General features: G+C 38.9%; 1 protein-coding gene across 3 annotated transcripts in view; it reads right to left on the minus strand.

Annotated features, from left to right (window-relative positions):
• Positions 1-8,267: 8,267 nt before the first annotated feature.
• GALC (galactosylceramidase) overlaps positions 8,268-13,110 on the minus strand; it is a 67,339-nt gene continuing 62,496 nt past the window's right edge. For all 3 annotated transcript variants that reach the window (XM_063089144.1, XM_063089143.1, XM_063089145.1), the window contains one exon: positions 8,268-9,016. In XM_063089144.1, coding sequence (XP_062945214.1) covers positions 8,870-9,016 — 147 coding nt within the window. In that variant the 3' untranslated portion in view covers positions 8,268-8,869. The remainder of the gene's footprint in view (positions 9,017-13,110) is intronic.

Consider the following 13,110-nt stretch of genomic DNA (forward strand, 5'->3'; position numbering starts at 1 on the left):
TGTGAACAGGTAGGTATTTCATAAAACAAAATATATGGATGGCTAATAAGCCCGTTAAAAGAAGCTCAACATCTTTAATCACCAGAGAAATGCAGCTAATTTACACCCACAATTTAGGGTTAAAATTAGAAGAAATGACAACATGAAGCATTGACAAGAATGTGGAGTAATTGGAATTCTCAAAGATTATTGATGGGAGTGTAAAATCATACAATCAGTTTGGAAAACAGTTTGGTGGTTTCTTATAAAATTAAACATTTATTTAACATGAGACAGCAATTTCATTCCTGAAATTCATTCTTCTTCATCCAGAAAGAATAAAAACATATGTCCACACAAAGATTTGTATGTAAATGCTGATGGCAGTTTTATTTGTAATATTGGAAACCAGGGGGGTAAAAATAAATTACAGTATATCCATCCATAAATGTAATACTCTTCAGAAATAAGAAGCAGCAAACCACTGACACACACAACATGGACATCTCAAAAGCATTACATTGGCTAAAAGACACCATTCACAACAGTATACAGTATATGATGTCACTTTTATGTTTTGGAACAACAACGAGAAAAATCTATAGCAATAAAAATCATATCAATGGTTGCCTGAGAGATTGGGAGTGAGGGGAATTGACTGCACAGGTGGACAAGAGAACTTTCTGGGTGATAGAAATATTCAATAGCTTGACTGGAGTGTTGGTTACATGAGTATATCCATTTATTAAAACTCACTGAACTGTACACTTAAAATAGGAACATTTACATAAATTATATCTCTATAATGTTAATTTTTTAAAATATTCAGCAATCTGAACTGGAAATCACTTAGACTTAGTCTTAATTCTAAAATGTTCTCTGGAAAAATGTTTTATTATTGCGTTTCAAGATGGCGGTGGCTGCGGCGGTTGGCGCGGAGTAGCTGAGGTGGAAAAGGCGGCCACTGGGCCTCAGGCAGCCGGGAAACTTGTGGACCTTCCTCTTGCCATCTCTTAAGGGAGGACCGCAGCTGCTGGCCAGTCGTGGGGGGTGACCGCCACTTTGCCTCTGGCAGGAGAGGCTGCCTCATTTACAGGCAACAGCTTTGAAGTGTGGAGCAGGAAAAGAACTGTTTCTTAGCTGCAAAAGCGAGTCTCGAAACACAGAACACGGCACCAGGGCAGCTGTGGATGCAGACAGGATCCCGGAGGCCGGGGCCGCGCTGAAGGCGGCCAGCTGCCCTATTCAGGATTTGAGGTTTCAGGCCGGCATTAAAGAAGATTCCTGGGAGCGCCCGAGCCGCGCTGCGACTGAACAGCCCGAGGCGGCAAACCAGAGGCAGAGAGTGAGCGCCCGACCTGGCACAACCCTGTGAGTGACCCCTGGACCAGCCCTGTTTTGGGGGCTGACGCCCACCCGGCTCCCGCCTGCATCACCGGGTCACTCACCACCCCGGGGCTGCCTCCATTTTCCCAGGTGCTGGCAGCTCCGCCCGGCTAGGCCGTCACTGAGCCTACCCACTTGCTTGGCCCGGCCCAGGGCTTTCCCGAGCCTGCGGGCCGGCCTCCCCTCCCACTCCCTCCACGGTTCTCTGGCGGGTTGGTGGCGGGGGGCGTCCCCGGCCAGTGTCGGGAGGGCAAGGAAGTATGGGCAGGCCGACTGTCACTCCACCACACCCTAGTCTCCGGCCCCTGGTAAACTTCCTGTTACTGGGAGGCAGTTACCATCTCTGTGGCCACCAGTTCGGAAAAAAGCCTAACCAATTTCTAGTTGGGAATAGTGTGGTAGGAGAGTTCCCAGGTCCGCTTGAACCTGCCGGAGAGCTAGCTGCAGGCGGGCGCTAGACTCGGTTTATACCGGGGGGATACAAAGGTGAACAAGTCCCGAGAAAGAGCTACACAGTGCTACAAAGGCACCCAGAGTGACCGGTCGTCTGTGCCTAGCAGAAACCTGGTAGACTTCCTGGGTGAGGCGGTGCCAAGCAGGGTCTTGAAGGCCCAGCTGATAGACGAGGGTTGCAGAAGACACGCCCCAGCCCAGCACAGTGCGCACAGAGTAGGGAGACGTGCGGCCAGGGAGGCGGAGACTCGACAGAAACCACACAACCTGTGGGGTCGCCACTGCACGATCTAACAGCCTGGGGCAGAGCACACAGAACAGGGAGAAGTCCTGCACAGGAAGTGAAAGCTCAACAGCGATCACACACCCTGTGGTATGTGATCCACCAGCCCAGCAGAGTCCAAGCTGACCAGAAAGGTGGCTCCCCGGAGAAGCCCAAGACCCGAGGCAACCACACACACAAGGCACTAGAGGCCAACTGAGCAGTAACGGAGGGAGCCATACGAAATTGGCAACCACAGCAACATCCTAGTTAGTCATTAGTCTCAAACCGGTGGACTGTGAAACCCCCTGCCACAATGAATAAACATAAAAAAAAAGATACCAGAAATACAAAAAATCAAGAAAGTACACCACCAAAAGTTAATAAATCTCAAACTCTAGATCCTATAGAACAAGAAGCCCTTGAAATGACTGACAAGGAATTTCGAGTGATAATTCTAAGAAAACTGAATGAGATACAAGAAAACACAGCTAGACATCATGAGGAAATGAGGAAAAGTATACAGGATCTGAAAGAGGAAATGTACAAAGAAATCAATGTCCTGAAAAAAAATGTAGCAGAACTTGCTGAACTGAAGATGTTATTCAGTGAAATAAAAAACACAATGGAGAGTTTAACCAGCAGGCTTGTCGAAGTTGAAGAGAGAACCTCTGAACTTGAAGATGGGCTGTTTGAAATAACACAAGCAGACAAAAAGAAAAAAAAAAAAGAATCAAGGACATTGAAGAAAATCTGAGAGAGATATCAGACAACCTTGAGCGCTCAAATATCCGAGTCATGGGTATTCCAGAAGGGGAGGAAAATGGAGATTCCATTGAAAACATATTCAACAAAATAGTGGCAGAAAACTTCCCAGGTATAGGAAAAGTCACAGATCTTCAGATCCAGGAAGCTAAATGATCTCCAAACGTATTCAACCCAAAAAGGCCTTCTCCAAGACATGTCATAGTCAAAATGGCAAAACTCAGAGACAAAGAATCTTAAAAGCTGCAAGAGAGAAGCGTCAAATAACCTATAAGGGAGCCCCAATTAGGCTAACATCAGACTTTTCATCACAAACCCTAAAAGCTAGAAAGGAATGGTATGGTATTTTCAAAATACTAAAAGACAAAGATTGCCAGCCAAGAATACTCTACCCTGCAAGGCTATCCTTCCGAAATGAAGGGCAAATAGTATATTTTTCAGACAAACAAAAACTGCAGGAGTTCACTACCACACGACCACCCTTACAAGAAATCATCAAGGGAGTACTGGGTTTGGTTCCTGAAAAATAACTACCACTGCCATAAAAACCCAAGAAAAATCAATACCCACTAGTATAATAAAAATGGCATTCATGAAGAGAAAACAAGCAAACAAAAACGCTATCTACAACCTAAGGAACCAACAAACACAGAAACCAAACAGTAAATCAGAAAGCAAGGAACAAAAGACACCTAAGACAACCAAACAACCAATAAAATGCTAGGAATAAATCAACACCTTTCAATAACAACTCTTAATGTAAAAGGCTTAAATTCCCCAATCAAAAGACACAGACTGGCTGACTGGATCAAAAAGGAGGACCCAACTATATGCTGCCTACAAGAGACCCACCTCACCCATAAAGATTCACACAGACTAAGAGTGAAAGGATGGAAAAAGATTTACCATGCAAACAGAAAAGAAAAACGAGCTGGAGTAGCTATTCTTATATCTGACAAAATAGACTTTAAACTAAAAACCATAAAAAGAGACAATGAGGGACACTACTTAATGATAAAAGGACTGATCCATCAAGAACACATAACAATCATAAATATGTACGCACCCAATGTTGGAGCAGCCAGATTCATAAAACAAACTCTATTAGACCTGAAGAAGGAAATAGACACTAATACCATAATAGCAGGGGACCTGAACATCCCACTGTCAATATTAGACAGATCATCTAGGCAAAGAATCAGTAGAGAAACACAAGATCTAAACAAGACTCTAGACCAATTGGAATTGGCAGATATCTACAGAACATTCCATCCAACAACCTCAGAATATTCATTCTTCTCATCAGCACATGGATCATTCTCCAGGATAGATCACGTATTAGGTCACAAATCAAGTCTCAATAAATTCAAAAAAACTGGAATTATCCCATGTATCTTCTCAGACCACAATGAATTAAAACTAGAAATTAATAACAAACAAAACTCTGGAAACTATACAAACACATGGAAAAAAAACAGCATTCTACTTAATGACATATGGGTCCAAGAAGAAATCAAGCAGGAAATCAAAAAATTTATTGAAACTAATGAAAACAATGATACATCATACCAAAACCTGTGGGATACTGCAAAAGCAGTATTGAGAGGGAAATTTATTGCATTAAATGCTCACTGCAGAAGAATGGAAAGATGGCAAGTGAACAACCTAACACTTCACCTTAAAGAACTAGAAAAACAAGAACAATCCAAACCTAAAGTTAGCAGACGGAAAGAAATCATTAAGATCAGAGCAGAACTGAATGAAATTGAAAACCAAAAAACAATTCAAAAGATCAACAAATCAAAAAGTTGGTTTTTTGAAAAGATAAATAAAATGGACAAACCATTAGCATGGCTAACAAAAAAAAGAAGAGAGAAGACTCAAATAACAAAAATTAGAAATGAAAAAGGCGATATTACAACTGATTCATCTGAAATACAAGGACTCTTTCGAGACTACTATAAACAACTATACGCCAACAAATTTGAAAATCTGGAGGAAATGGATAAATTTCTGGACACACACAAGCTCCCAAAACTGAACCATGAAGACGTAGAAAATTTGAACAGACCAATAACAATAAAGGAGATTGAAGCTGTTATCAGAAGGCTCCCAACAAAGAAAAGCCCAGGACCAGATGGATTCACAGCAGAATTTTACCAAACATGCAAAGAGGAATTGACACCGATTCTTTACAAACTATTCCAAAAGATTGGAACGGACGCAAATCTCCCAAACTCATTCTATGAAGCAAACATCATCCTGATACCAAAACCAGGTAAAGATATAACCAATAAAGAAAACTACAGGCCGATATCCTTGATGAATATAGATGCAAAAATCCTCACTAAAATACTAGCAAACAGAATACAGCAACACATACGAAAAATTATTCATCACGATCAAGTGGGATTCATCCCAGGGATGCAAGGTTGGTTCAACATATGCAAATCAATAAATGTGATACACCATATTAATAAACTCAAACACAAGGACCATATGATCATCTCTATAGATGCTGAAAAAGCATTTGATAAAGTTCAGCACTCATTCATGACAAAGACCCTCTATAAGTTAGGTATAGAGGGAAAGTATCTCAACATAATTAAAGCCATATATGCCAAACCCACTGCCAATATCATCCTGAATGGGGAAAAGCTGAAAGCTTTTCCTTTAAGAACAGGAACTAGACAAGGATGCCCACTCTCACCACTCCTATTCAACATAGTGTTGGAAGTACTAGCCAGAGCAATCAGAGAAGAGAAGGAAATAAAGGGCATCCAGATTGGAAAAGATGAAGTCAAACTGTCCCTGTTTGCAGATGACATGACCCTATATATCGAACAGCCTAAAACCTCTACAAAAAAACTGCTGGAATTGATAAATGATTTCAGCACAGTAGCAGGATACAAAATCAACACACAAAAATCAGTAGCATTTCTTTTCTCCAATAGTGAACATGCAGAACAAGAAATCAAGAAAGCCTGCCCATTTACAATAGCCACCAAAAAAATAAAATACTTAGGAATTGAGTTAACCAAGGAGGTGAAAAATCTCTATAATGAGAACTACAAACCACTGCTGAGAGAAATTAGAGAGGATACAAGAAGATGGAAAGATATCCCATGCTCTTGGATTGGAAGAATCAACATAGTGAAAATGTCCATACTACCCAAAGTGATATACAAATTCAGTGCAATCCCCATCAAAATTCCAAAGACATTTTTTTCAGAAATGGAAAAAACTATCCAGTCATTTATATGGAACAATAAAAGACCACGCATAGCCAAAGCAATTCTGAGCAAAAAAAATAAAGCTGGAGGCATAACACTACCTGACTTTAAGCTATACCAAAACAGTATGGTACTGGCATAAAAACAGACACACTGACCAATGGAATAGAATAGAGAATCCAGAAATCAACCCACACAATTACTGCCATCTGATCTTTGACAAAGGCACCAAGCCTATTCACTGGCGAAGGGACTGCCTCTTCAGCAAATGGTGCTGGGATAACTGGATATCCATATGCAGGAGAATGAAACTAGATCCATACCTCTCACCGTATACTAAAATCAACTCAAAATGGATTAAGGATTTAAATATACACCCTGAAACAATAAAACTTCTTAAAGAAAACATAGGAGAAACACTTCAGGAAATAGGACTGGGCACAGACTTCATGAATACGACCCCAAAAGCACGGGCAACCAAAGGAAAAATAAACAAATGGGATTATATCAAACTAAAAAGCTTCTGCACACCAAAAGAAACAATTAACAGAGTTAAAAGACAACCAACAGAGTGGGAGAAAATATTTGCAAAATATACATCTGACAAAGGATTAATATCCAGAATATATAAGGAACTCAAAGAACTTTATAAGAAGAAAACAAGCAACCCAATTAAAAAATGGGCAGAAGAGCTAAGTAGGCATTTCTCTAAGGAAGATATACAAATGGCCAACAGACATATGAAAAAATGCTCAACATCACTCAGCATCTGGGAAATGCAAATCAAAACCACACTGAGATACCACCTAACCCCAGTTAGGATGGCTAAAATCCAAAAGACTATGAACGATAAATGCTGGCGAGGTTGCGGAGAAAAGGGAACTCTCATACATTGTTGGTGGGACTGCAAAATGGTGCAGCCTCTATGGAAAATGGTATGGAGGTTCCTCAAACAACTGCAGATAGATCTACCATACGACCCAGCTATCCCACTGTTGGGAATATACCCAGAGGAATGGAAATCATCAAGTCGAAGGTATACCTGTTCCCCAATGTTCATCGCAGCACTCTTTACAATAGCCAAGAGTTGGAACCAGCCCAAATGTCCATCATCAGATGAGTGGATACGGAAAATGTGGTACATCTACAGAATGGAATACTACTCAGCTATAAAAACGAATGAAATACTGCCATTTGCAACAACATGGATGGACCTCGAGAGAATTATATTAAGTGAAACAAGTCAGGCACAGAAAGAGAAATACCACATGTTCTCACTTATTGGTGGGAGCTAAAAATTAATATATAAATTCACATACACACACACACACACACACACACACACACAAAACCGGGGGGGGGGGGGAAGAAGATATAACAACCACAACAATTACTTGAAGTTGATACGACAAGCAAACAGAAAGGACATTGTTGGGGGGGAGGGGGAGGGGGGAGGGAGGGAGGTTTTGGTGATGGGGAGCAATAATCAGCCACAATGTATATCGACAAAGTAAAATTTAAAAAAAATAAAATAAAATAAAATAAAATGTTCTCTGTAATCCGATTTATTCTAGTAATTAGCTTCTTATCTTAAAAAGTAATACAAAACTTCATTGTAGCTTAGCCTACAATAGATCATTACAAATTCCTAAATAACAGAATTAGTTCAATGAATAATTATTTTCTTATAAAGAATTCCAGATTTTACTTTACCCACATGAATATCTGATTGCCTCTAAGAGCTACATTAATGTTTAGATGTTAATTATGAGACATAAGAATTGTGCTCACCCATATTTAAATATAAACACATTTGGATTTAAAAAAAAAAATAAGTGCATCTAACCATACAGAACATTAGGAGAGGATCCAATTCTGTGAGCTGGCAAAAGTCTAAGTGTTCTCCTCCTTCCACAAATAAGGAGACAAAGGCATTCATTAGCTGTTTTAGTCTGTCACCAGACTGCAAAAAGGCATGGTGAAATGAGACATGGGAAATCGCTACAACTTTGTCTCTAGACCCACTTAACAGCATTGGCTACATCAGGTTTTATTCCTTCTTCCAGCCACCTGGGAAAACATTCACAGAGAGTTTATTACAAGGGTCATAAGACTAAAAGTTGGAATCAAAAGATATTAAAGAATGCAAATAACCCAGTTAATCTGCTAATATTTATTACTGCAGAAACAAATTTAGAGGTAGTTTATTAATGAGACATTTTTCAAATCATCCCACTCATCATATCCTACAATTCAAAAGCATCATCTTAAAAAGGAAAAGAAAAAAAAAAACTTTTTAGAGTGTGAACATAACATGCTGAAGTGGTTTTCAAAAAGCAGCACTTCCAGTATTCTTCAGCTTCCCATTATGGAAGCATTTTCTCATGATGAAGACATTGGCTCAAGTGGACACAGCGTCAGCATTTATCAATACATCTCGGTGCTGATCAAGTTACTGCCATCTGTATGATCACTTGCAAATAAAATGAAGAGAACTACCTCAGTGTTAGCACCAAAGCTTCTAGCTCTGAACCACCCAAACCACTTGCAAGAAGAAGACTTCTTGAATTTTAGGGGACACACCACGTAATATTAAAGATTCACCTGTTTTCCCCTGGAATTAGTTGCAATAAAATCTCCCACAGGTTCAAGCAAAAATATATTTTTCTCTGCATTTACTCTTCATTATTTTTTAACTTCCAAAGGCTTATATATTGGTTCATCAAAACAAGAATTGGCTCTGAACCAAAAAGAAAGAAAATCTAAAGCGTGCTATGATGTCCTGTCAGTATTAGTATGTGGCTTCCACATGAAAGTTGTCAAACTGTGAAAATTCAAAGGAGTGAGTCCCAATCGCGGCCCAGCCATTCTTCGGGGAATTTACAGGGATGTCTGTCCACAGAGGCTTGTTATTCAGCATGCCAGAGGAGAAACGACCCTGGAGTAGAAAGAAACGCATCTCTTGAAAACATATGGAAATGATCCTCTGAAGTCTGTTTCTTAATAATGTATTGTCCATTAGTGGAGCAAATATCTTCTCACTCAAGACTTACCACAGCAAAACACTATTCCACAAGTTTAAGCAAAATTGTGAAATACAGGAAAAATTTTCTGGGAGGAAATTCTTACCTACCTATTTAAATAGTTTCCAAGGTACAAGAAATATTTCGAAATTTTCTTGTACTCCAAAAAAATGTAAAGCCAACAAAAATGCAAAACTTTTTATAACATTATTATAAAATTTTAGACAAAAGCCCACTAAAATAAAAAACATCTGTTATTTACAGTAGTCACATGTGTAGGTGTTGTGACTAACAACCACCAGCTCTTCAGACATGACTATGCTGGAGCCAAAACACCTGCCTCTACCTCATTGCTAATTTAAGGTCTTCATTAAAGACCCTTTGCCCAGCCAGACGAGGAGTAATTAACCTTAGTTTTAGTGTTTTGTCCTCATGTACAGAATATCACTTCAAAGCCAAATGAAGCTTCTACGCTTAATGTAGAAAAATAGTAAACTGATGATGGGGCAGAGGTGGAAGAAGCAGCAACCATAAGGTATGACTTACTGGTCACTGACAGAGAAAGAAAAAATTATGTCCCCCAGAAGGTCTCCATGAGCTTACCATTCTACTTAGCTCAATGCCTAGCACACGGTGAACAATAAATGTCACTCTTATTATCATTATTATAGCACATTTATGTATATATTCACAGCACAGCAATTATAGCTAAACATTTAAAACTAGCTACTCTCAAAAGGTGAACAGCTTAAGATTCAAAGCACTAGGCCAAGAACCAAAATAAATTCGTATTTAAGTCTTAAAATTATAATGCAATGGGCCTTAGTTTGGTTCTTTTATTTTATGGATGGAGACACTGAGACTTAATGAGATTAAAACTCAAAGTCACAGATTTACCAGCAGAGCTAGGACTTGAATCCAGGTCACCCAACACTAAATTTGAAGGCACAGTGCTATAACTATATACCTGCCCAGCTACCTTCAGCTCTAGAAGTGCTTACTGAACATCTTCAGCCACTTAAGAGACAGTGAAAATTAACACTGAGCCACGGGCCCACATACACAAATCATATTAAGCACAAACCTGTCTAACGATACCTCATCCCCTCCTGCTCCCCCCATGCTCCCAGGTTTCAGCCACCCCGGCCTCCTGGCTGCTCCTCACGCACGGCCAGCCCTGCCTGCCTTCTGCTCCAGCTGTTCTTCCCAGCAGTCAGGTCTAAGCTGACATATCACAACTCGGCAAGGTTTTCCCTGGCCTCACTAGCTACAGAATCAGGGTATGGGAGCTACTTTGTCTCATCACTCCAGTTTTTCTTCTTATTTATTCATTTATTTACAAGTTTACTGTTTTAAAACAGGGGTCAGCAAACTATGACTCACAGGCCAGCCACCTATTTTTGTCAAGTAAAATGTTATTGGAACACAGCCACACCCACTCATTTATCTACTGTCTATGGTTGCTTTCTTACTACAACAGCAGAGTTGAGTAGTTGCAAGAGAGACCATGTTGCCCACAAAGCCTAAAATATTTACTATCCAGCCCTTTACAGAAAGATTCTGCCAACCCCTGTCCTAGAAGAATATATGCTCTAAGAAAGCAAGAATCTTATCTGTCTTGTCCACTGCTATATCCCTATCATTTAGAAAAGTACACATGGTAAGTGCTTAACAAAAATGTGTTGAATAAAAGAATGAAACACACTTAATGTCTGTGAGGTTGTTTTGAGGGTTATCTCCATTACAGATTAGGAAAAAGAAGCTCAAAGTGGTAAAACAACTTGCTGCAAGTCTCAGTATGTGTGAGCAAGGAAATATGGATGTTGGTCTGTTTGGTTCCAAACTCTCCTATTCCTAAGAATACTCATTTGATTCATTAAGTGCTTACAACATATCAGATACTAAACTAAACTTTCATACATATTATCTCATTTAATCTTCATAAGAAGGGTGGGTCTGTGTGAGGCTATTGAGCAATATAAAATACTTGTAAGTAGAATACAGTAGACTTCAAAGTCTATTGTTCTAACCACCATGCAACAGTGCTGGGGATAAGGCACTTGAAATGGCCAAGGTTAAAATGATAAAATCCTCATATTAGCTGTAATTTGGAAGATGAACAACATAGAAGATATTGTTTTGTTGTGTTTTTCTTTTACGTAGTAAATATTTATATGCCAAATGCTGTTTAATGCACTGAGAATTTAGGAAGAACAAGAAAGAGAAGGTCCCTGCTCTTATGGAGCTTACATTCTAGTAGACGGAGACAGACACACACAATAAATGAGAGCTAAGGGGTAAGTGGCATGTGAAGAATTAAAACACGTCGATGTGATGGTGGGTGCCTGACAGACTACTGCAGGCTGGGTAGCTGGAGACAGACTCTCAGAGTATGTGTCATAAAGTTGAGCTGCAAGGCAGAAGCAGAATGCCCACAGTTGATGGAACAAGAAACGATGGGGCCAGGGGTGGAGTGGGTGTAAGTTAGCAAAATTCCTATGCACCCAACTAGCAAGACAGGAACTATTTTCTAAAAGTAATAAAGCACATTATATTAAAGATATAACAGAAAAATAGCAAAAATAGTTAAAGAGTGGCTGTAGCAGAGGTACAGAACACAAAATGGAGGTGAGGAGGAAGAAACAAGAGGTAAGGCAGGAGGTAGCTGTTTTCAATAAGTCCTCTTGATTTTTTTTTAACCATGTATTCAAAGTACCTGAAAAAATTAAGAAAATTTTTAAAATCCCATTCACGATTTCAAAAAATTCATAAATTACTAAAAACAAGCCTAACCAGAAATGTGCAACAACTACAAAAACAAAAGTGAAGGACATAGTAAGAGATCTTAATAAATGGTGAGGTACAGCACGCTCTTGTTCCCATGTTCTTGCGTGGGGAAATGTTATTGTAAATTTTTTTTTAAATGTTATTTTCCCTGAAATTGACGGATAAATTCAACACAATACTGCAGCATTTTCCATGGAATTGAAAAGCTATTTTAAAAATTCAAATAGAAGAGCAAATATACTAGAATAGCAAAGATAATTCTGAAAAAGAAGTAACAAAGAAATTGACTGGATAAATACTCACTCATTCAACAAGCATTCACTGAGCTCTTCCCCTGACTGTGCCAGCCACCAGGTGCTGCAGAGCCAGGAGTGAATAAAATGGAGAGAGGCCTGTCATTAAAAGAGCTACGTTCTACTGAAGGGACTGTAATAAACAGATAAGCCATCAATAGAATATGTTTGATGTCAAATGGTGATAAAAACTTAGGAGAAAAAATAAAGCAACAGAAGGGGGACCGAGAGTGAGATGGGTGCTATTTTATATCAGGTGGTGAGGAAAGAACTCTAAAGGAAGAAAGTGAGTAAACCATATAATCAAAGATTTTTGAAAGCTAACACAATTTCAAGTGTGATACTGGACAACAATAGATAAAAACAATACAAAGAATAAAGAAAAGTTCAGAAACAATGCTATGCACATGTGCTGACTTTTTATATCAAAAAGGTGGTCTTTAAATTATGGGCAAAAGGACAGTTTGTGTAATAAATCATAATGCCTATCCATTTGTTTTTGTTTTTTTTTTTAATTATATTGGGCACTTCTCAGTGCCCAGATGGATTAAATTCCAGATGGATTAAAGACTTAAACATAAAAAAAAATCCTAAACTTTATTTAGTTTGGGGAAAAAAATGTTCCTAATCTTAAGGAAGGGGAAGGCTTTCTCAAATAAAACACAAAACATAAAAGCAAGGAAAAAGGTGAAATTTTTGGCAGTATCAAAATTTAAAACTTCTATTCATCAAAAATTCCATAAGTAAAATTAAAATACACATGACAAAAGAGAAGAAAATATTTTTTATATATGAGTATGTAATGAACATTAGGTTACTATCCAGAATACATAATTCATACAAATCCATCAGAAAAAGACAACACAATAAAAAAAAATGAGGAAAGAATATGAACGGACAACTTCAGAGAAGAGAAAATACGAGGGTAT

Source organism: Cynocephalus volans, chromosome 3, assembly GCF_027409185.1.
Source record: "Cynocephalus volans isolate mCynVol1 chromosome 3, mCynVol1.pri, whole genome shotgun sequence".
Classification (NCBI taxonomy): domain Eukaryota; kingdom Metazoa; phylum Chordata; class Mammalia; order Dermoptera; family Cynocephalidae; genus Cynocephalus; species Cynocephalus volans.